Genomic DNA, 20,352 nt, shown 5'->3' on the forward strand with positions numbered 1-20,352 from the left:
CCCTCTCTGCTGTCTCAGAGTCGGGGTTCGCTGTTGCATCCCAATCTTCAGTCTTTACATCTGACGGCTTGGTTCCTTTCTCCTTGACTTCGGGTTCTGTTTCTCTGTCTGTAAGGGAGGTTTTGGAAGCCTCACGCTAGGTCTCGACTCGGCTTTGCTATTCTCAGAAGTGGACCAGATTTTCATCCTGGTGTTCCTCGCACCATCTGGATCCGAGTTCGGTTCCGGTGTCTTCGGTCCTGGACTATTTGTTGCATTTATCCCAGTCTGGGCTGAAGACGACTTCCATTCGGGTGCATCTCAGTGCTATTGCTGCTTTCCATCGGCATCTCGAGGGTCGGTCTCTCTCTCTTCATCCTCTGGTTACTCGTTTCATGAGGGGTCTTTTGAATGTTCATCCTCCTCTGAAACCTCCTCCTGTGGTTTGGGATCTTAATGTGGTTTTGGCTCAACTGATGAAGCCTCCTTTCGAGCCTATTGACAAATCTCATCTTAAGTTTCTCACTTGGAAGATGATTTTTCTGCTTGCGCTCACATCCGCTCGTCGGATTAGTGAGCTGCAGGCTTTGGTTGCGGACCCGTCTTTTACTGTGTTCCATCATGACAAGGTGGTTCTTCGCACCCATCCTAAATTTTTACCTAAGGTGGTGTCTGATTTCCACCTCAATCAGTCCATTGTTCTTCCAGTGTTTTTTCCGAAGCCCCACTCTCATCCTGGTGAGGTGGTGCTTCACACGCTTGACTGTAAGAGGGCGTTGGCTTTTTATCTTCAACGCACTAAGTCTCATCGGAAGGTTCCTCAATTGTTTTTGTCCTTCGACCCTAATCGGTTGGGATGTCCTGTTTCCAAGCGCACCTTGTCCAACTGGTTGGCTGCTTGTATTTCTTTTTGCTACGCTCAGGTGGTCTCACGCTCCATGGTCGAGTCACGGGGCATAAGGTCCGGGCTATGGCAGCTTCTGTGGCTTTCCTCCAGTCTACTCATGTTGAGGACATCTGTAAGGCTGCCACTTGGTCTTCGGTTCATACGTTCACCTCCCACTACTGTCTGGATACTTTGTCCAGAAGCGACGGCCGGTTTGGCTAGTCGGTTTTGCGTAACCTGTTTTCCTAAATTGCCATCCTCCCACCTGCCCTTTTTTGGTTGGCTTGGAGGTCATCCACATGTGAGAATATGCTGCCTGCTTGTCCTGGGATAAAGCACAGTTACTTACCGTAACAGGTGTTATCCAGGGACAGCAGGCAGATATTCTCACAACCCGCCCTCCTCCCCGGGGATGGCTTCTTTGCTGGCTATGGAACTGAGGACAACGAGGTGGGGATGCGCCCTCTATTGGAGGGAGAAGGCATGCACATGCGTGGTGCAGCATAGCAAGCTTGAAACTTCAATCAAGTTTGCTTGAAAAGCTGTCTGCGTTGGGGCTCCGTAGATGACGTCACCCACATGTGAGAATATCTGCCTGCTGTCCCTGGATAACACCTGTTACGGTAAGTAACTGTGCTTTATCAAGGTATAACCCAGAAAGAGATCCGTCGTGTACAACTATTGCAAAACACTGCTGTTAAATTAATCTATCATGCAAAAAAATTTGACTATGTCACCCCTCTCCTCCGCAAAGCACATTGGCTACTTATTACTCATCGTCTCTCCTATAAAATACTCCACCTCACCTTTAAAACAAAAAAACTCTAACCAACCGGCGGTCATAGATAAACTTTTGATCCCTTATTCATCATCTAGGACCCTCCAATCAAATAATCAAAATTTACTCTCAATACCATCAATACGGGAACTATTTTACGATACTACTCGCAAATCTATCTTTTCAGTTACCGCTCTCTCTCTGTGGAATGCCCTTCCATTAGACGTTCGATTAGAGAACTCGCTTGAAAAATTTAAAGCCAAACTTAAAACTTTCCTCTTTAAAGATGCCTTTATTCTTTAGTATTAGCTTCAGCCTCTTAATTCCTTGATTCAAGTGAAGCTTTGAAACATCTAATACTTCATTTGAAATGATTCCCCTCCTAATGTTTTTGCCACTCCCCATTTACCGTCCTTTTTATTAATTTTACTTCAATGTATTTTAAACCTGCTAATGCTGATTTTAAAAACCTTGTGAATAATCAGCGCAGGCATCAGAGCTTCGTTGCGAAGCACATTACACATATTGGCGATAATTGTGTTTAGAAGTCCTAACATTGAGTTGGTTTGACTAAACTAAACTAAACTAAAACTTAAGTTTGTATAACGCATCCTCTCCATAATTGTAGAGCTCGGCACAGTTTACAAGAATTGGGAGAGAAAGGAACTCCAATGAAGGTTAAAGGATAAAGTGAGAAGAATATTAGGAGTGCTTAGTATGCCAGAGAAGGAGTAAGTATTACATTTTTGAGAATAGCCAGGTTTTCAGATGTTTGCGGAAGAGTTGGAGAGAGCTCAGGTTCCGAAGAGGGAAGGTAAGGTTGTTCCAGAGCTCAGTGATTCTGGAACAACCTTAGAACGAGGAGGAGTTTTTTTCCATTGTTTGACTGATTAGTGTTTGCTAAGTGCCATGTGGCCCATAGGTATAAAACGGGACACTCCACATTTAGCGTGTGCAAATCTTCTCGCCCAGCTCGTCGTCCATCGGCTCTCCACCTAGTCTTGTCGGCTTCTAATTGCCAGAATCTCCTGCTAACAATTTAGCATCCAATGCTTCCTGCAGCCGCTGTGTCAACTCAGCCTTCAGCTCGTGGCAGTCTAGGCCTCGACGCTAGAGCTCGGCCCGCAGATCTGGGTGTCCAGCTTGCTCATAGCCACTACTGGTTCCCCCTCAATGCGTGTGGGCGCACTCACGTGCAAAAATTACAAATGCTAGAGGGGTGGGGGCGGAGAAGGTACGTGTGTGCCGCTGCCGTTAAACCACCCAATCGCTGCGTTGTGCATCATTCTGCAAAGAGGCAGCCATCCAGTAGGAGACTGCGCTGGACCACCGCCACTTTAAAAAGGTACGGGGGGATACGCGGTGTATTCGGTCCATAAGACGCACCCCCTTTTCCACTCCCTTTTTGGGGGTGGAAAAAGTGCGTCTTATGGACCGAAAAATATGATACTCGCATCTCGGGTGATAATTGTTTACTTTGTTTCTGATGAATGTGTCATCTGCAATATTGGGGAGAGGACTCAGGCTGCAAAAAATAGCAAGAAGTAACCTAATTCTTACTACACTTGTTGAAATGGTGATTCTTTGCTGGAGAGGGATGTGGGAAAATGATTTTGGCTTCCTGCCCTTTCTCCCAGTTCACATCAGTCTGAGCATACTTAGCGCGTTTATTTCACCTTATTCCAGATGTTCTGAGTGTGAAGAAGGAGACCTACATAATGTATAAAGGATGAAGATATTTGCATAGATTGAAATGAGGGTGATAATACGTACATTGTACTATTTAGAACGGGAATTAGACTTATAAAGATGAGTAAAGAGAGTTTATGCTACTTTTATGAAGTATAAAGAGTTTAAGAAAATGAATGCACTTTTCTTACCCCAGAAACAGGCTCTCCAACTGTTATCCCTGACATTATATCCCAGATCAAACGAGGAGAAGAGCCGTACATCAGGGATGAGCCAGGATCAGAGGAAAGAGAAACTGGGAAAAGCAGCTGCTCAGGTGAGTGCAGTGATAAGAGGTACTGGGCTAAACACCTTGTAGGATAACTACTGGGGGGTTCTACCTCTTTCTAGATGCGGATCAGTCACTTGGTCTGTAAGCGAAGACTTAACCTATGGGTCACACAGTGTTAGCTCGGGAGATCATATATATACGCAGATGACATCACAATTATCATTCCCATAACCTCTCTGACACAAGAGATGGAACAATTCACCTCATCCGTCCTCACCAAGATAGAACAATGGACCACACAATTCAAATTAAAACTGAACCCAGAAAAAACCAAGATCTTCTTGGCAAGTCCTACCTACAAGTTAACAAATACCTCTTTGAAATTAAACGGGTTAAACTACCCAATTAATTCTACTATTAAAATCCTTGGAGTCATCCTGGATCGATGCCTGACTTTCGAATGCTCAGGTTAAAAAATGCTTTTGTACCCTCTGGAAACTTCTCACCATCAAACACTATTTCGACTTCCTCTCCTTTCGACTGCTGGTCCAATCACTAATCTTAAGCATCTTAGATTACTGAAACATTATATAGCTGGGATCTGAGCATGGATAATGAGACACCAGCGCACTCATAAAGCTGCAGCTGCCAATTAAGCTGCTAGCTTTCACTCATGGTGTGCAAAATAACAAAAACATGGAAATGACGCATAACGCAAGGTTTACCAAAATAATTATTTATTGCTTTTATTTTTCCATCATGGACCTCAAAAGGCTAGTTGCGTTAGCAGGAGGTCGTTATAGTTGCCAAAATGCTGGCCTTCTGATAACGATCTCAACCCGATACTTCGAAGCTCCCCAATATATACCTTCAGTCCAGTTTGACATCATTGGACGTCAGCCAATCAACTAACAGAGGTGGTCCTTAAATTTGGACAAAGAAAATTCCTTTATATGTTTAAAAGTTTCAGAAATCATATTTGTTTGTTTACATTCATCCTTGAATATACATTAATATTTTATAACATATCCAATATTATTTTTGTCCTTTTAAAAACTTATTTCAGACAGTTTGTCTATGTATCAGGCAAGCTGCTGAAATGTTCCAGCCTTATCCTGGAAGAGGGGTACTCCCTCCTCCTGCTTTGAACAACTGACAGTTTCAAATTACACCGATACTTACACAGAAGCCTTTCTAAGAGTGGGCTTCATGTGCCCCCCTTTCTATGCTAGAGACTGCTACAGGTCTCTGATTCTAACTTAACCATTTCCAGATGCTGTGTTCAGGATTTTTCCTTAGTGTTCTTTCTATAAGCCATTTCACTTTAAGTACCCCTTCTTTTACAAATCATTCATATCACCACATATCACACATTTGGGGGCCCCAAACATTCATAACATGTATTTCATTAATATTTAATGCAAGAAAACTTTCTCTATTATGCCCAGTATACCCAGCTCAAGCCCATCTGGTATCAATTAGACCACGAGACTAAAAGCGGGAAAAAACTGAACAAAGACTAGGGATATAGGCTGAACACAAAATGGAGTAAAGCCAAGCAGAAGACATAGAAAAACAGAGATGGAGTTCATGTATATCCTGATTTCCTCTATGATCTATCTTAATAGCAAAGTATATAAAAAGAATATTATTGTGCTTTTCCTTAATATTAATCTGTAGTGTGTTTTTCTGGCCTTGGCTATATCCATATTCAGATTTTTATTCACCAACTTTTTGTACGATTCTATTGGGTGTGGCCTTAACTAACACATATGGTTGTATCTAACTAGAGTTACCCAGAATCATACGAAAAGCAGGTGCTTTTGTAGAAAACTCCAGAAAATACTGCACCATCATGTCCTGAAGTCCATTCCATTACTGTCCCATATACATCGCCCCCTACTGGCCACGAGCCACTATTCCTCAGATCCTTCAAGAAAACCATCAACCGCTTGAGAATCGTACAGAATGCTGCTGTTCGCCTCATCTACAGTCTCAAAAAATTGGATCATGTAAGCCCGTATTACAGAAAACTGCACTGGCTGTTGATGGAGGCAAGGATCATCTTCAAGTTTGCTTGCCTCTGCTTGAAAACCTTAACAGGCTCTTCCCCTATCTACCTTTCGGAACATTTTGAATTTTCAGGCCCCACCTGCACACGTAATGCCTACCTGTTTGCCTTCCCATCCTTAAAGGGCTGTATCTACAAGAGATTCCTTGATAGATCTCTGTCATTTCAAGCAGGCAAAAGGAATAAATGTCTAATCACCCTCATTTCAAATTCACCCTCCTACCAAACTTTCAGGATTCCAATTAAAACCTATCTCTTTGATAAATTTCTCTGACTCCCTCCCTGCCTCGTATCTCTGATATGCCTCCGGATATACCTGACTTCTCTCGACTTGCTAAGCTAATCTGAATGTCTTGTATGTAACATTGCTGTCTGTGTACAGTCTCTTCCTCTGTAAACCGCTCTGAACTGTTGTGGTACTGCGGTATACAAAAATAAAGTTATTATTATTATTATTTCTAAACTACCTTCTTACAGCAGCCGGAGTGTTGAAGTTGCATATGACTGCCGGAAAGGTCGTCTCTGATGCAACTTCTGGTTGCGTCAGAGATGACCTTTACGGCAGCTTCAACGCTCTGGCTGCTGTGAGAAGGCAGTTTAGAAATCGTGGCCACGAAGGTAAGGGGCAGGGAGGGAGTAGGGAGATGTTTAAACTCGGCGGCGGCATTAAGGAGGGAGGGAGCGCAATAGGTGATCGTGCGTGTTCCCTCCATTAACTGTAGGGACAAGGGGCGGTGAATGGTCTTGTCCCCGTAGCCACGGTGAATACAGGTTTTTTCCCACCGTTTTGGCGGGTTACCCGTGACTAGCCGCGGGTAACAGCCACTGTGTCATTCTCTATTTTAGATCACTGATAACCAAGTCCAGTTGCCAAGTAGGTGGCTTAGAGGCATATAATTGGTCAAAGGCATCCTTAAATAAGATGTTGAGACCTCATTTGAATCTTGTGTGTGATTCTTCAAGTGAAGGAAGTGTGGGAGTTGAGGGAAGTGCATTCCAGGGTGCCAAAAGTCAGGCCAGTTTCACTGAAGATTGGTGACCAAATAGATTTGTTATAGATCAGTGGTCTCAAACTCGTGGCCCAGGGGCTGCATGAGGCCCACCGGGTACTATTTTGAGGCCTTCGGTATTATAAAGAATGAATCTTTATGGAAAACTTGTGCCTTAAGTGCCTTAGTCACCTCTGCAACTGCCTTCAGCTCTCACATCCAGCACGAGATTATGTACACACGCACAAGCTGTATTGCCTCCAGTGGTTACCTTACGTTCTGGAACATTGCCCACCTCACTGCTGTAACCTCAAGCAAGCGCTTTCCTGTGTCTGTACGCGATTGTGAGGTGGATTGGAGAGGACAATCGCATATAGACGGAGGAAAGCGCTTCCGTGAGGTTGCAGCAGTGAATTGGGTAATGTTCCAGAGCATAAGACCCTCCAGGTACCTCGAAATCCAAAGTGTGGCCCTGCAAAGGGTTTAAGTTTGAGACCGCTGTTATAGATGTTATGTAATGAGGGTATAACAAGTAGATTTGAGTAAGCTGGGAAAGAGTTTTAGAAGGAGTTTAGGCAATCAGCAGGTACGACCCAGTGAGAGGGATTTGTCTGGGTAGGAGCTTTCTTACCGTTATGAACAGACACATTAAGTCCGTAGTACTAAGTCGGGGCATATGTGCGATTATCCCAGGACAAGCAGGCAGGTATTCTAACGAGTGGATGATGTCATCCGACAGAGCCCCGATATGGATGTCTCACAAGCATGTCTTGCTTGAAGAAACTCAGAAGTTTCGAGATGCCCGCACCGCGCATGCGCCAGTGCCTTCCCGCCCAATGCTCCGGGCGTGTTTCCTCAGTTCTTTTCTTTCCGCGGAGCTGAAAAGTTTTACTTCAATTCTGCGCTGACTGAATTCCCGTTTTTGCCTTCTAATTGCCGCGATTTTGGGTTTATTTTACTCTTTATCGTGTCTTTCTTTGTTTTTATTCTTTAAAAAAAAAAAAAAAAAAAATTTTTTTCTTCCGGCGAGGCGGCCGGGTCGGCCACGTGGCTCAGGCTCCGCGCCTTTGATCTCGCGGCGGAGCTTTTTCGGCCTATGTCCCAGCCAATCACCGGTTTTAAGAAGTGTAGCAAGTGCCAGCGCGCGATTTCGCTGACAGACCCGCATCGACGCTGCCTGCAGTGTCTTGGTCCAGAACATTTCCCGAAATTGTGCCGGCTTTGTTCCACTCTTACAGTGCGGGCGTTTAAGCGGCGCTGTCTATTGTGGTAGTCGATGTTCAAAATGGAAGCTGCTAAAGAACCTTCGGCTTCGACTTCATTGGCCGCTTCGCCTGTCCATGCGAAGCCAGCAACTACTCCTGCTACTCCGGGCCTTCTGAAACCGGCTTCGGCCCCGAGTTCGGCGTCGGTGCCTGTCCCCGTCTCCTCGGCTCAGGTACTGCCTTCCACCATTCCACCCGTGGTCATTAAGGTGCCGAAAGCTTCCAAGCAGAAGCACTCGACCACGAAGGAGCGCGAAGACCGTGCTGGAGGGCCCCCTTTCGATGCGGATCCCTCCATATCGGCTTCGCTACGGTCCCTCTTAGAAGCTCAGTTTGTCGAGCTCATGCAAACTATGGGACCCAGGTTAATTGCTTCCATCCAGGGTGACCTCCCGGTCCCGATTCCGGGGGGCGGACCGCCCCCTCCTCCTCCTCCTCGCCGGTCGATCTCGCTATTTACCGAGGAGGAGCGACGTAGGGCGGCCGGTCCCTCGAGGCGGGCTTCCTTCAGCGACATGCCTCTTTTGGAGCCCATCATGCCTCCACGCCAACAGGGCGGGATTCCTCCTGTTTGTAATCGAAGCCCTGGGCATAGCAAGTCTCAGGAAGAGTTCTTCCGCACCCCATACCAGGCCTGGGCTGCGTCGCGTGAAGCGTCGACCATTCAGCCTCTTCGATCTACAGCTTCGAGTCCCATTCACTCGCTGGAAGCTTCGGGGGACCATGCGAAGTATCGGCATTCTCGCTCTCCCTCTAGGCATTGTGAGGGGCATCGATCCAGGCATTCATCACGGCACTCCTCGCGCCACTCTGAGGTTTCGCCACAGAAGAAGCTACCACGCCTGGGGTACTCTTCCTCTGACCTGTCTCCCCCGGAGGGACCGGAGTATGAGGAAAATTTTTCTCCCTGTCGATCCCAAGTCTCTCTGGATCCTGAGGCTTCAACTTCGTCCAGTCCCTCTCGGAGACCTGTACTGGCGGACCAGTTGTCTTTTTCTTCCTTTCTCAGACAAATGGCTGATAACTTGGATGTTACTTTGGACACTGGGTCTCGATATTCTAAAGAGTATCTCGACACCATGCACTTGCCTCATCCTCCTGCCGAGTCTCTTCGACTGCCTCTCCATAAATTGCTGGATCAGACATTTATGAGATGTTTTGAGACGCCTTATTCTATTCCTGCGGTCCCGGGCAAATTGGATGCTCGATACCGCACAGTCCATCACAAGGGGTTCGAGGGCTCTCAACTCTCTCACCAATCCCTGCTGGTCGAATCCTCCCTCAAGCGATCTCATCCCTCCCAGGTGTATGCCTCTGTGCCACTGGGTCGCGAGGGCAGGACGATGGATAAGTTTGGGAGGACAATCTATCAGAACTCGATGATGGCTTCCCAAGTTCTTAATTATAATTTCTACTTTGCATCTTATTTGGAGTTCTTCTCGAAAATTTACTCCCTACATCGATTCTCAGGCTCGATTTGAATTCGAGGAAGTGGTAGCCTCACTTTCCCAGCTTCGTCTCCAGCTTATGCAATCCTCGTACGATGCTTTTGAGCTTTCGGCATGTGCTGCTGCCTGTTCCGTGGCCATGCGTCGATTGGCCTGGCTTCGGACAATTGACATGGACCCGAACCTCCAGGACAGGCTTGCCAATGTGCCTTGTGCGGGAGCGGATCTGTTTGACGAGTCCATCGAGACGGTGACGAAGAAGCTTTCTGACCATGAAAAGTCTTTTCAATCTATCCTTCGACCTAAGCCCAAGCCTCAATAGTCTTGGCCATCTAGACCGCCCTTGATCTATCAGCGGCGTTACACTCTGAGGCAGGCTCCGGCTGCGAGACAACCAGCGAAGAGGCAGCCTCATCAGAAGGCTCAACAGAAACCTCAAACGCCGGCTACTCCCAAGGCTACTCAGCCTTTTTGACTCCATCCCAGGGAGCATAACCAACCTCGTTCTGCATTCCCCTGTTTTTCCTAACGGGGGTCGCCTCCACCATTTTTATCATCGATGGGAGGCTATTACCACCGACCTCTGGGTCCTTTCCATCGTAAGAGAAGGATACTCTCTTCAATTCCATCGGGTCCCTCCGGACCACCCTCCAAGAGAGTATCCTTCCAACTTGACACAGACCGCCCTCCTTCTTCAGGAAGCTCAGGCATTGCTCCGGCTTTGGGCCGTCGAGCCGGTCCCGGTGGACCAGCACAACCGGGGGTTTTACTCCCGGTACTTCCTCGTCCCGAAGAAGACAGGCGACCTGCGACCCATTCTGGACCTTCGGGTCCTCAACAAGTTCTTGGTCAAGGAGAGGTTTCGCATGCTGACCCTTGCGTCTCTCTACCCCCTCCTCGAGCAGAACGACTGGCTTTGCTCTCTGGATCTCAAGGAGGCCTACACTCACATTCCCATTCATCTGGCCTCCCGCAAGTTCCTCAGATTTCGGGTGGGACATCTACATCTGCAGTATCGAGTGCTTCCATTTGGCCTGTCCTCGTCTCCCAGAGTCTTTACGAAGTGTCTGGTGGTACTGGCCGCTGCACTCCGGAACAGGGGTCTTCAGGTGTTTCCCTACCTCGACGACTGGCTCATCAAGGCCCCCTCAGCTCCAGAGGTCATTTCGGCGACCCTGGCTACGATTTGCTTCCTGCAGAGTCTAGGCTTCGAGATCAATTTCCCCAAATCTCATCTGCAGCCTACCCAGTCTCTTCCCTTCATCGGGGCGGTCCTGGACACCATTCAGCTTCGAGCATTCCTTCCTTCTCAGTGCATGGATGCTTTTCTTCATCTCTGCCAGTCTGTGTCTTCTCGCCAGACCATCTCAGCGAGACACATGATGGTCCTCCTGGGCCACATGGCCTCTACAGTTCATGTGACACCCTTTGCCAGGCTCCATCTCAGAATTCCTCAATGGACCCTGGCTTCTCAATGGACTCAAGTGTCAGACCCGTTGACTCGACACATCGTAGTCACTCCTGCTCTTCGGCAGTCTCTGCTTTGGTGGATGACCTCTTCGAATCTATCCAGAGGTTTGCTGTTTCAAACTCCTCCCCACCAGAAGGTTCTCACAACCGATTCCTCGACCTATGCCTGGGGGGCTCATCTGGATGGACTTCGCACTCAGGGATTCTGGACCAGTGCGGACCGACTCCATCAGATCAATCTTCTGGAGCTCAGAGCCATCTTCTATGCTCTTCAAGCTTTTCAACATCTGCTTCACGACATGGGTGGTCCTCATTCGCACAGACAACCAGGTCGCCATGTATTATGTCAACAAGCAGGGGGGCACGGGATCGGCCTCCCTCTGCCAGGAAGCTCTCAGAGTCTGGGATTGGGCGGTTCGCCACAACGCCTTCCTCAAAGCTGTCTACATTCAGGGGAAGGACAATGTCTTGGCAGACAACTTGAGTCGTCTCCTCCAGCCTCACGAATGGACTCTCCATTCCAACCCCCTTCATCAGATCTTTGCACAATGGGGGACGCCTCAGATAGACCTCTTTGCGGCTCCCCACAACTTCAAACTGCCTCAGTTTTGCTCCAGGATCTACACTCCTCATCGTCTCGAGGCAGATGCCTTTCTGCTGGATTGGGGGAATCGCTTTCTGTATGCGTTTCCTCCATTTCCTCACATTCAAAAGACTCTGGTCAAGTTGAAATCAGACCAGACCACCATGATTCTGATAGCTCCTCGGTGGCCCAGGCAACCTTGGTTCTCCCTTCTACTTCAACTCAGCAGCAGGAAGCCGGTACTTCTTCCAGTGTTTCCTTCACTACTTACTCAACATCAAGGATCACTGCTTCATCCCAACCTGAGGTCTCTCCACCTGACAGCTTGGTTCCTCTCAACGTAACTCCTCACCAGTTTTCCCAGGCGGTGAGGGATGTCTTGGAGGCTTCCAGGAAGCCTGCTACTCGTCAATGCTACTCCCAGAAATGGACTAGATTTTCTTCCTGGTGTGTTTCCAATTCCAAGGAGCCTCAACGAGCCTCCCTAACCTCTGTATTGGACTATCTTCTACACCTGTCTCAGTCTGGTCTCAAGTCTACATCGATACGAGTCCACCTAAGTGCTATTGCGGCTTTCCATCAGCCTCTACAAGGGAAACCCCTCTTTGCTCATCCTGTGGTTTCCAGATTTATGAAATGACTTTTCCATGTCAATCCTCCTCTCAAACCTCCTCCAGTGGTTTGGGATCTCAATGTTGTCCTTTCTCAGCTTATGAAACCTCCTTTTGAGCCTCTCAACAAGGCTCCACTTAAGTTTCTCACCTGGAAAATGGTATTTCTGGTGGCTCTCACGTCTGCTCGCAGGGTCAGTGAGCTTCAGGCCTTAGTAGCGGATCCACCTTTCACAGTATTTCATCATGACAAGGTGGTCCTTCGCACTCATCCGAAATTCCTGCCTAAAGTGGTCTCTGAATTTCATCTCAACCAATCCATAGTGCTTCCTGTGTTTTTTCCAAAGCCTCATTCTCATCCTGGAGAATCAGCTGTTCATACTCTGGACTGTAAACGTGCTTTGGCTTTCTACCTGGATTGCACCAAACCACACAGAACTGCTCCTCAACTTTTCGTCTCTTTTGATCCAAACAAGTTGGGACGATCTGTATCGAAGCGCACCATCTCCAACTGGATGGCGGCTTGTATCTCTTTCTGCTATGCCCAGGCTGGATTACCCCTTCCCTGTAAGGTCACAGCCCATAGGGTCAGAGCAATGGCAGCCTCTGTAGCCTTCCTCAGATCGACACCGATTGAGGAGATTTGTAAGGCTGCCACTTGGTCCTCGGTTCATACATTCACCTCTCATTATTGTCTGGATACTTTCTCCAGACGGGATGGACAGTTTGGCCAAACAGTATTACAAAATTTAACATAGTAACATAGTAGATGATGTCAGATAAAGACCCGAATGGTCCATCCAGTCTGCCCAACCTGATTCAATTTAAATTTATTTATTTTTTTTTTCTTCTTAGCTATTTCTGGGCGAGAATCCAAAGCTTTACCCGGTACTATGCTTGGGTTCCAAGTGCCGAAATCACTGTTAAGACTTACTCCAGCCCATCTACACCCTCCCAGCCATTGAAGCCCTCCCCTGCCCATCCTCCTCCAAACGGCCATACACAGACGCAGACCGTACAAGTCTGCCCAGTAACTGGCCTAGTTCAATCTTTAATATTATTTTCTGATTCTAAATCTTCTGTGTTCATCCCACGCTTCTTTGAACTCAGTCACAGTTTTACTCTCCACCACCTCTCTCGGGAGAGCATTCCAGGCATCCACCACCCTCTCCGTAAAGTAGAATTTCCTAACATTGCCCCTGAATCTACCACCCCTCAACCTCAAATTATGTCCTCTGGTTTTACCATTTTCCTTTCTCTGGAAAAGATTTTGTTCTACGTTAATACCCTTTAAGTATTTGAACGTCTGAATCATATCTCCCCTGTCCCTCCTTTCCTCTAGGGTATACATATTCAGGGCTTCCAGTCTCTCCTCATACGTCTTCTGGCGCAAGCCTCCTATCATTTTCGTCGCCCTCCTCTGGACCGCCTCAAGTCTTCTTACGTCTTTCGCCAGATACAGTCTCCAAAACTGAACACAATACTCCAAGTGGGGCCTCACCAATGACCTGTACAGGGGCATCAACACCTTCTTCCTTCTACTGACTACGCCTCTCTTTATACAGCCCAGAATCCTTCTGGCAGCAGCCACTGCCTTGTCACACTGTTTTTTCGCCTTTAGATCTTCGGACACTATCACCCCAAGGTCCCTCTCCCCGTCCGTGCATATCAGCTTCTCTCCTCCCAGCATATACGGTTCCTTCCTATTATTAATCCCCAAATGCATTACTCTGCATTTCTTTGCATTGAATTTTAGTTGCCAGGCATTAGACCATTCCTCTAACTTTTGCAGATCCTTTTTCATATTTTCCACTCCCTCTTCGGTGTCTACTCTGTTACAAATCTTGGTATCATCTGCAAAAAGGCACACTTTTCCTTCTAACCCTTCAGCAATGTCACTTACATACATATTGAACAGGATTGGCCCCAGCACCGAACCCTGAGGGACTCCACTAGTCACCTTTCCTTCCTTCGAGCGACTTCCATTAACCACCACCCTCTGGCGTCTGTCCGACAGCCAGTTTCTGACCCAGTTCACCACTTTGGGTCCTAACTTCAGCCCTTCAAGTTTGTTCAACAGCCTCCTATGAGGAACTGTATCAAAGGCTTTGCTGAAATCCAAGTAAATTACATCTAGCATATGTCCTCGATCCAGTTCTCTGGTCACCCAATCAAAAAATTCAATCAGGTTCGTTTGGCACGATTTACCTTTTGGAAAGCCATGTTGCCTCGGATCCTGTAACCCATTAGATTCAAGGAAATACACTATCCTTTCTTTCAGCAACACTTCCATTATTTTTCCAACAACTGAAGTGAGGCTCACCGGCCTGTAGTTTCCTGCTTCATCCCTGTGACCACTTTTATGAATAGGGACCACATCCGCTCTCCTCCAATCCCCAGGAATCACTCCCGTCTCCAGAGATTTGTTGAACAAGTCTTTAATAGGACTCGCCAGAACCTCTCTGAGCTCCCTTAGTATCCTGGGATGGATCCCGTCTGGTCCCATCGCTTTGTCCACCTTCAGTTTTTCAAGTTGCTCATAAACACCCTCCTCCGTGAACGGCGCAGAATCTACTCCATTTTCTCGTGTAACTTTGTCAGACAATCTCGGTCCTTCTCCAGGATTTTCTTCTGTGAACACAGAACAGAAGTATTTGTTTAGCACATTTGCTTTCTCCTCATCATAAGAACATAAGAACATAAGCAGTGCCTCCGCCGGGTCAGACCATAGGTCCATCCCGCCCAGCAGTCCGCTCCCGCGGCGGCCCGAACAGGTCATGGCCTGTCTGAGTCACCAGAAGGGGCCCCCTTGCCACCTTGGTTTCCCATTGAGTCCTATCTTCCCATCGAAGTCCTAACCCTCCGGTCTTGCACATCCACGACCTGGTTGGATTTCTATACTTATTTCCTGGTTAGCTTTCTATACCTGTGTTACATCCCAGAACCTCTCTCAGTATCCCACGATCCCCCTATCCCTCAGGAATCCGTCCAATTCCTGTTTGAACCCTTGTACCGTACTCTGCCTGATCACTTCCTCCGGTAGCGCATTCCAAGTGTCCACGACCCTTTGGGTGAAAAAAAACTTCCTTGCATTTGTTCTGAACCTATCTCCCTTCAGTTTCTCCGAATGCCCCCTCGTGCCTGTTGACCCCTTCAGCCTGAAGAATCTGTCCCTATCCACCCTCTCTATGCCCCTCATGATCTTGAAGGTCTCTATCATATCTCCCCTGAGCCTCCTCTTTTCCAGAGAGAAGAGCCCCAGCCTATCCAACCTCTCGGCGTATGGGCAGTGTTCCAGCCCTCTTACCAGTTTCGTTGCTCTCCTTTGGACTCTCTCAAGTACCGCCATGTCCTTCTTGAGGTACGGCGACCAATATTGAACGCAGTATTCCATATGCGGACGCACCATCGCTCGATACAATGGCATGATGACTTCCCGCGTCCTGGTTGTTATGCCCCTCTTTATGATGCCCAGCATCCTGTTGGCTTTTTTCGAGGCTGCTGCGCACTGTGCAGATGGCTTCAGTGATGCATCCACCAGCACACCCAAGTCTCTCTCAAGACTGCTGTCTCCCAACGATGCCCCCTCCAATTTGTAGTCGAACAACGGGTTCTTTTTCCCTATATGCATGACCTTGCATTTTTCCACGTTAAATCGCATTTGCCATTTGTTTGCCCAGTCTTCCAGCTTGTCCAGGTCCCTTTGTAGGTCCTCACACTCCTCCCTGGACCTAACTCTGCCGCACAGTTTGGTATCGTCTGCAAATTTTATAACCTCGCACTTTGCCTCCTTTTCCAGGTCATTGATAAATATGTTGAAGAGTAACGGCCCCAGCACCGATCCCTGTGGCACACCGCTCGTGACTCCCCGCCAGTCAGAGTATTGTCCCTTTACTCCAACCCTCTGCAGTCTACCCGACAACCAGTGCTCGATCCATCTGTGCACATCCCCTCCCACCCCGTGGTTCCACAGCTTCCTAAGCAGCCTTTCATGTGGCACCTTGTCGAAAGCCTTTTGAAAATCAAGGTAAATGATGTCTATAGGTTCCCCATTGTCCACCCGACTGCTTATTCCCTCAAAGAAGTACAGAAGGTTCGTTAAGCATGACCTTCCCTTACAGAATCCATGCTGGCTTGTTCTCAGTAGGCCATATCTCTCGATGTGCTCGCAAATACCGTCCTTGATCATAGCTTCCACCATCTTCCCTATAATTGAAGTCAGGCTCACCGGCCTGTAGTTTCCGGGGTCACCCCTCGATCCCTTCTTGAAGATAGGTGTGACATTCGCCAATTTCCAGTCCTCTGGTACCTCTCCAGTTTTCAAGGATAGGTTGCAAACATGCTGGATTGTGCCCGCTATTTCTTGTCTTAGTTCTTTCAGAACCCTTGGGTGGATCCCGTCCGGGCCCGGCGATTTGCCGCATTTTAACCTGTCTATCTGTTTGAGGACATCCTCCTTACTTACCTCTATGTGTTCTAATTTTTCAGCCTGTTCCCCACTCATGAGCTCCTCTGAGTCCGGTATATTAGATGTGTCTTCTCTTGTGAAAACCGACGAGAAGAACGTGTTCAACCTCTCAGCTACCTCTTTATCCTCCTTAATCACTCCCTTCCTATCCCCATCATCCAACGGCCCCACCTCCTCTCTCACTGGTCGCTTCCCTTTTACGTAACTGAAGAATGCCTTGAAGTTTTTCGCCTCCCTGGCCAGCCCCTCTTCGTATTTCCCTTTTGCTTTTCTAACCTCTCGGTGGCATTCCTTTTGGCATTTCCTGTGCGCCTGGTGATTTTCCTCCGTTGGATCCTTTTTCCATCTCCGGAAGGACACTTTCTTGTCGTTTATTGCCCTCTTTACTTCTGTTGAGATCCAAACCGGGTCCTTTGACCGCTTGTTCTTGCCGCCTTTCCTGAAACTTGGGACGTACATTCTTTGTGCTTCCTGCAGGGTGTCCCTGAATAGGGTCCAGGTACTTCCTACAGTCTCCATCCTAAGGATGTTTTTGAGCTTCCTCCTCACCATTTCCCTCATAGCAACATAGTTTCCTTTCCTGAAGTTGAGCGCAGTTGTTGCGGTCCTCCTTACTGTGGGTGTCCCCCTTTCTAATGTGAATCGGATCGCGTTGTGGTCCTCCCACTTCTACCCCTCTTGCAGGCCCCCCTAATCCGTTTAGGATGAGGTCAAGAGTAGCACTCCCTCGCGTCGGTTCCCTGACTAGTTGCTCCATGAAGCAGTCCCTCACAGCTTCTACAAATCCTGTTTCCCTAGTGCAGTTGGAGTGACCCGTACTCCAGTCAATCCCCGGGTAGTTGAAGTCCCCCATCACTGTTACACTTCCAGTCCTGCATTCTTGTCTCAGTTCAGCTTCCAAGTCGTGTCCGATTTCTTCCGGCGTACCAGGTGGGCGATAGTACAGCCCCAGTTTTATGCCTGCACCCTTGTTTCCCGGCAATTTGACCCATAGCGATTTCAGCCCCTCTGCCTTCTTTGCCATATCCATCCCGACCGAGTAGATAGAATCCTTTATATATAGTGCTATGCCTCCCCTCTTCTTGTGGGTCCTGTCCCTCCTGTAGAGCTTGTACCCCGGCAGCGCCACATCCCATTGATTCTCCTCTGTCCACCATGTTTCTGTAATTCCAATTATATCCAGGTCTTCCCCCTTGGCTACGACCTCTAGTTCACCCATCTTGGCCATGAGGCTTCTTGCATTTGCGTATAAGCACCGCAGGTCCCGTCGTTTTTCCTCCACCTCCATATTTACCTGGGCCGCCTCCCCTTGAATTTCAGGCGGTTCTCCTGTTCCCTGTGCTTCTGCTTTGCCCTTAGCCTTTACCTTCGTAGCTTTCGGTTTCCCCACATTTCCGCCACCCCACTCCCCCGCTTTTCCTCTAGGTTTTCTAGCCCTACCGGCCCCCTCCTGGGCTATCATCCCTTGAGCCTCTGTTTGATCCCCCTCGCCTTGTGGCACCCCTATGTTACCCTCAGTTTTCGCCCTCGTGCCACCCAGTCTCCCTGTGTCTCCATGCCCCTTAGTCTCCTCCCAGCAAGCTCCCTTTACCTGGTGTTTCCCTCGCTGTCTGATCATAAGATTTACCGGTCTCTCTACTTCCTCCTTGCAGTCAGCCCGTTCAGCATCTGTCCTGGATACTGTTGTCCGAAGCGTCAACATCAGATCAGCTGTCGGCTTTCCCCCTCTCCTCAGTTTAAAGCCCTCTCGATCTCCTTCCTCACATTGGCTGCCAGTAGTCTAGTTCCCGCTGTGCTCAGGTGCAGGCCGTCTCGCCGGTAGAGCTTGCTCTTTCCCCAGAAGGACGTCCAGTTCCTCACAAAGTGGAAGCCCTCCTCCTGGCACCATCTCCTCAACCATGCATTCACAGCCTGGAGGTCTGCCTGCCTCTTTGCATCTGCTCTCGGTACAGGCAGGATCTCTGAGAATGCTATCCTCCGGGTACTCCGCTTCAGCTTTCGTCCCAGGGCCCTGAACTGGTCAGTCAGTGTGGCCATGCTGAAGTTCCTCCGGCTCACATCCTTCGTTCCGACGTGGATTATCACCGCAGTCTCCTCTGTCTCTGCTCCGTCCAGGATCCTCTCGATCCTATCAGTGATGTCTCGTGTCTTGGCCCCTGGGAGACAAGTCACTAGCCGGTCCTCCCTTCCTCCAGCTACGTGACTATCTATCTCTCTCAAGATCGAGTCACCCACCACAATAGCAGACTTCCCTTTCCTCAGCAACCTCCTCTGTCTCAGGTCCGTGTCCTCAGTGTAATGTGGTGTCTCTCCCTCGGGGTCCTGGTGAGTCACGGTCTCCTCCTCTTGCGTGATTTCTCCGCTAGGTCCTTCCCCGGTGTCGCCTTGTGGATCCTGGGTCTCGTCTGCCGACATCTCCACATATTTGTTCCCAGCATCTTTTAGCCTAGCAATTCCATTTTTTATCTTCCTCCTTTCACTAATATATCTGAAAAAATTTTTATCTCCCTTTTTTACATTTTTAGCCATTTGTTCTTCCGCCTGTGCCTTCGCCAAACGTATCTCTCTCTTGGCTTCTTTCAGTTTCACCCTGTAGTCCTTTCTGCTCTCCTCTTCTTGGGTTTTTTTATATTTCATGAACGCCAACTCTTTCGCCTTTATTTTCTCAGCCACTAGGTTGGAGAACCATATCGGCTTCCTTTTTCTCTTGTTTTTATTGATTTTCTTCACATAAAGGTCCGTAGCCATTTTTATCGCTCCTTTCAGCTTAGACCACTGTCTTTCCACTTCTCTTATGTCCTCCCATCCTAACAGCTCTTTCTTCAGGTACTTTCCCATTGCATTAAAGTCCGTACTTTTGAAATCTAGGACTTTAAGTATCGTGCGGCCGCTCTCAACTTTAGCCGTTATATCAAACCAAACCGTTTGATGATCGCTACTACCCAGGTGAGCACCCACTCGAACATTAGAGATACTCTCTCCATTTGTGAGGACCAGATCCAATATCGCTTTTTCCCTTGTGGGTTCCATCACCATTTGTCTGAGCAGAGCCTCTTGAAAGGCATCCACAATCTCCCTACTTCTTTCCGATTCCGCAGACGGAACATTCCAGTCCGCATCCGGCAGGTTGAAATCTCCCAACAGCAGAACCTCCTCTTTCCTTCCAAACTTTTGGATATCCACAATCAGATCCTTATCAATTTGCTGCGATTGAGTCGGAGGTCTGTAGACTACACCCACGTAGATAGAAGTTCCATCTTCTCTTTTCAGAGCATTCCATATCGCTTCTTCCTCTCCCCAGGTCCCTTGCATTTCGGTCATATTACTATGTTACTATGTTACTATATGTTACTATGTTTTGGCCCAACAGTATTACAAAATTTATTCTCCTAAGTTCCCAACTCTCCCACCATTCCATTGAGGTTAGCTTGGAGGTCACCCACTAGTGAGAATACCTGCCTACTTGTCCTGGGATAAAGCAATGTTACTTACCGTAACAGTTGTTATCCAGGGACAGCAGGCAGCTATTCTCACGTCCCACCCACCTCCTCTGGGTTGGCTTCTCGGCTAGCTACCTGAACTGAGGAGACACGCCCGGAGTATCGGGCGGGAAGGCACTGGCGCATGCGCGGTGCGGGCATCTCGAAACTTCTGAGTTTCTTCAAGCAAGACATGCTTGTGAGACGTCCGTATCGGGGCTCTGTCGGATGACATCACCCACTAGTGAGAATAGCTGCCTGCTGTCCCTGGATAACAACTGTTACGGTAAGTAACATTGCTTTCTTGCTCTCCCTCCAGGCACCGTGAGGGGCATCGATCCAGGCATTCATCACGGCACTCCTCG

General features: G+C 48.2%; 1 protein-coding gene across 2 annotated transcripts in view; it reads left to right on the top strand.

Annotated features, from left to right (window-relative positions):
* Nucleotides 1-20,352, top strand: part of LOC117354694 (gastrula zinc finger protein XlCGF28.1-like) — a 63,016-nt gene that overhangs the window by 34,804 nt on the left and 7,860 nt on the right. For both annotated transcript variants that reach the window (XM_033932570.1, XM_033932571.1), the window contains exon 3: nucleotides 3,529-3,648. In XM_033932570.1, the coding sequence (XP_033788461.1) occupies nucleotides 3,529-3,648 (120 nt within the window). The remainder of the gene's footprint in view (nucleotides 1-3,528; nucleotides 3,649-20,352) is intronic.

Source organism: Geotrypetes seraphini, chromosome 2 (genome assembly GCF_902459505.1).
Source record: "Geotrypetes seraphini chromosome 2, aGeoSer1.1, whole genome shotgun sequence".
Classification (NCBI taxonomy): Eukaryota; Metazoa; Chordata; class Amphibia; order Gymnophiona; family Dermophiidae; genus Geotrypetes; species Geotrypetes seraphini.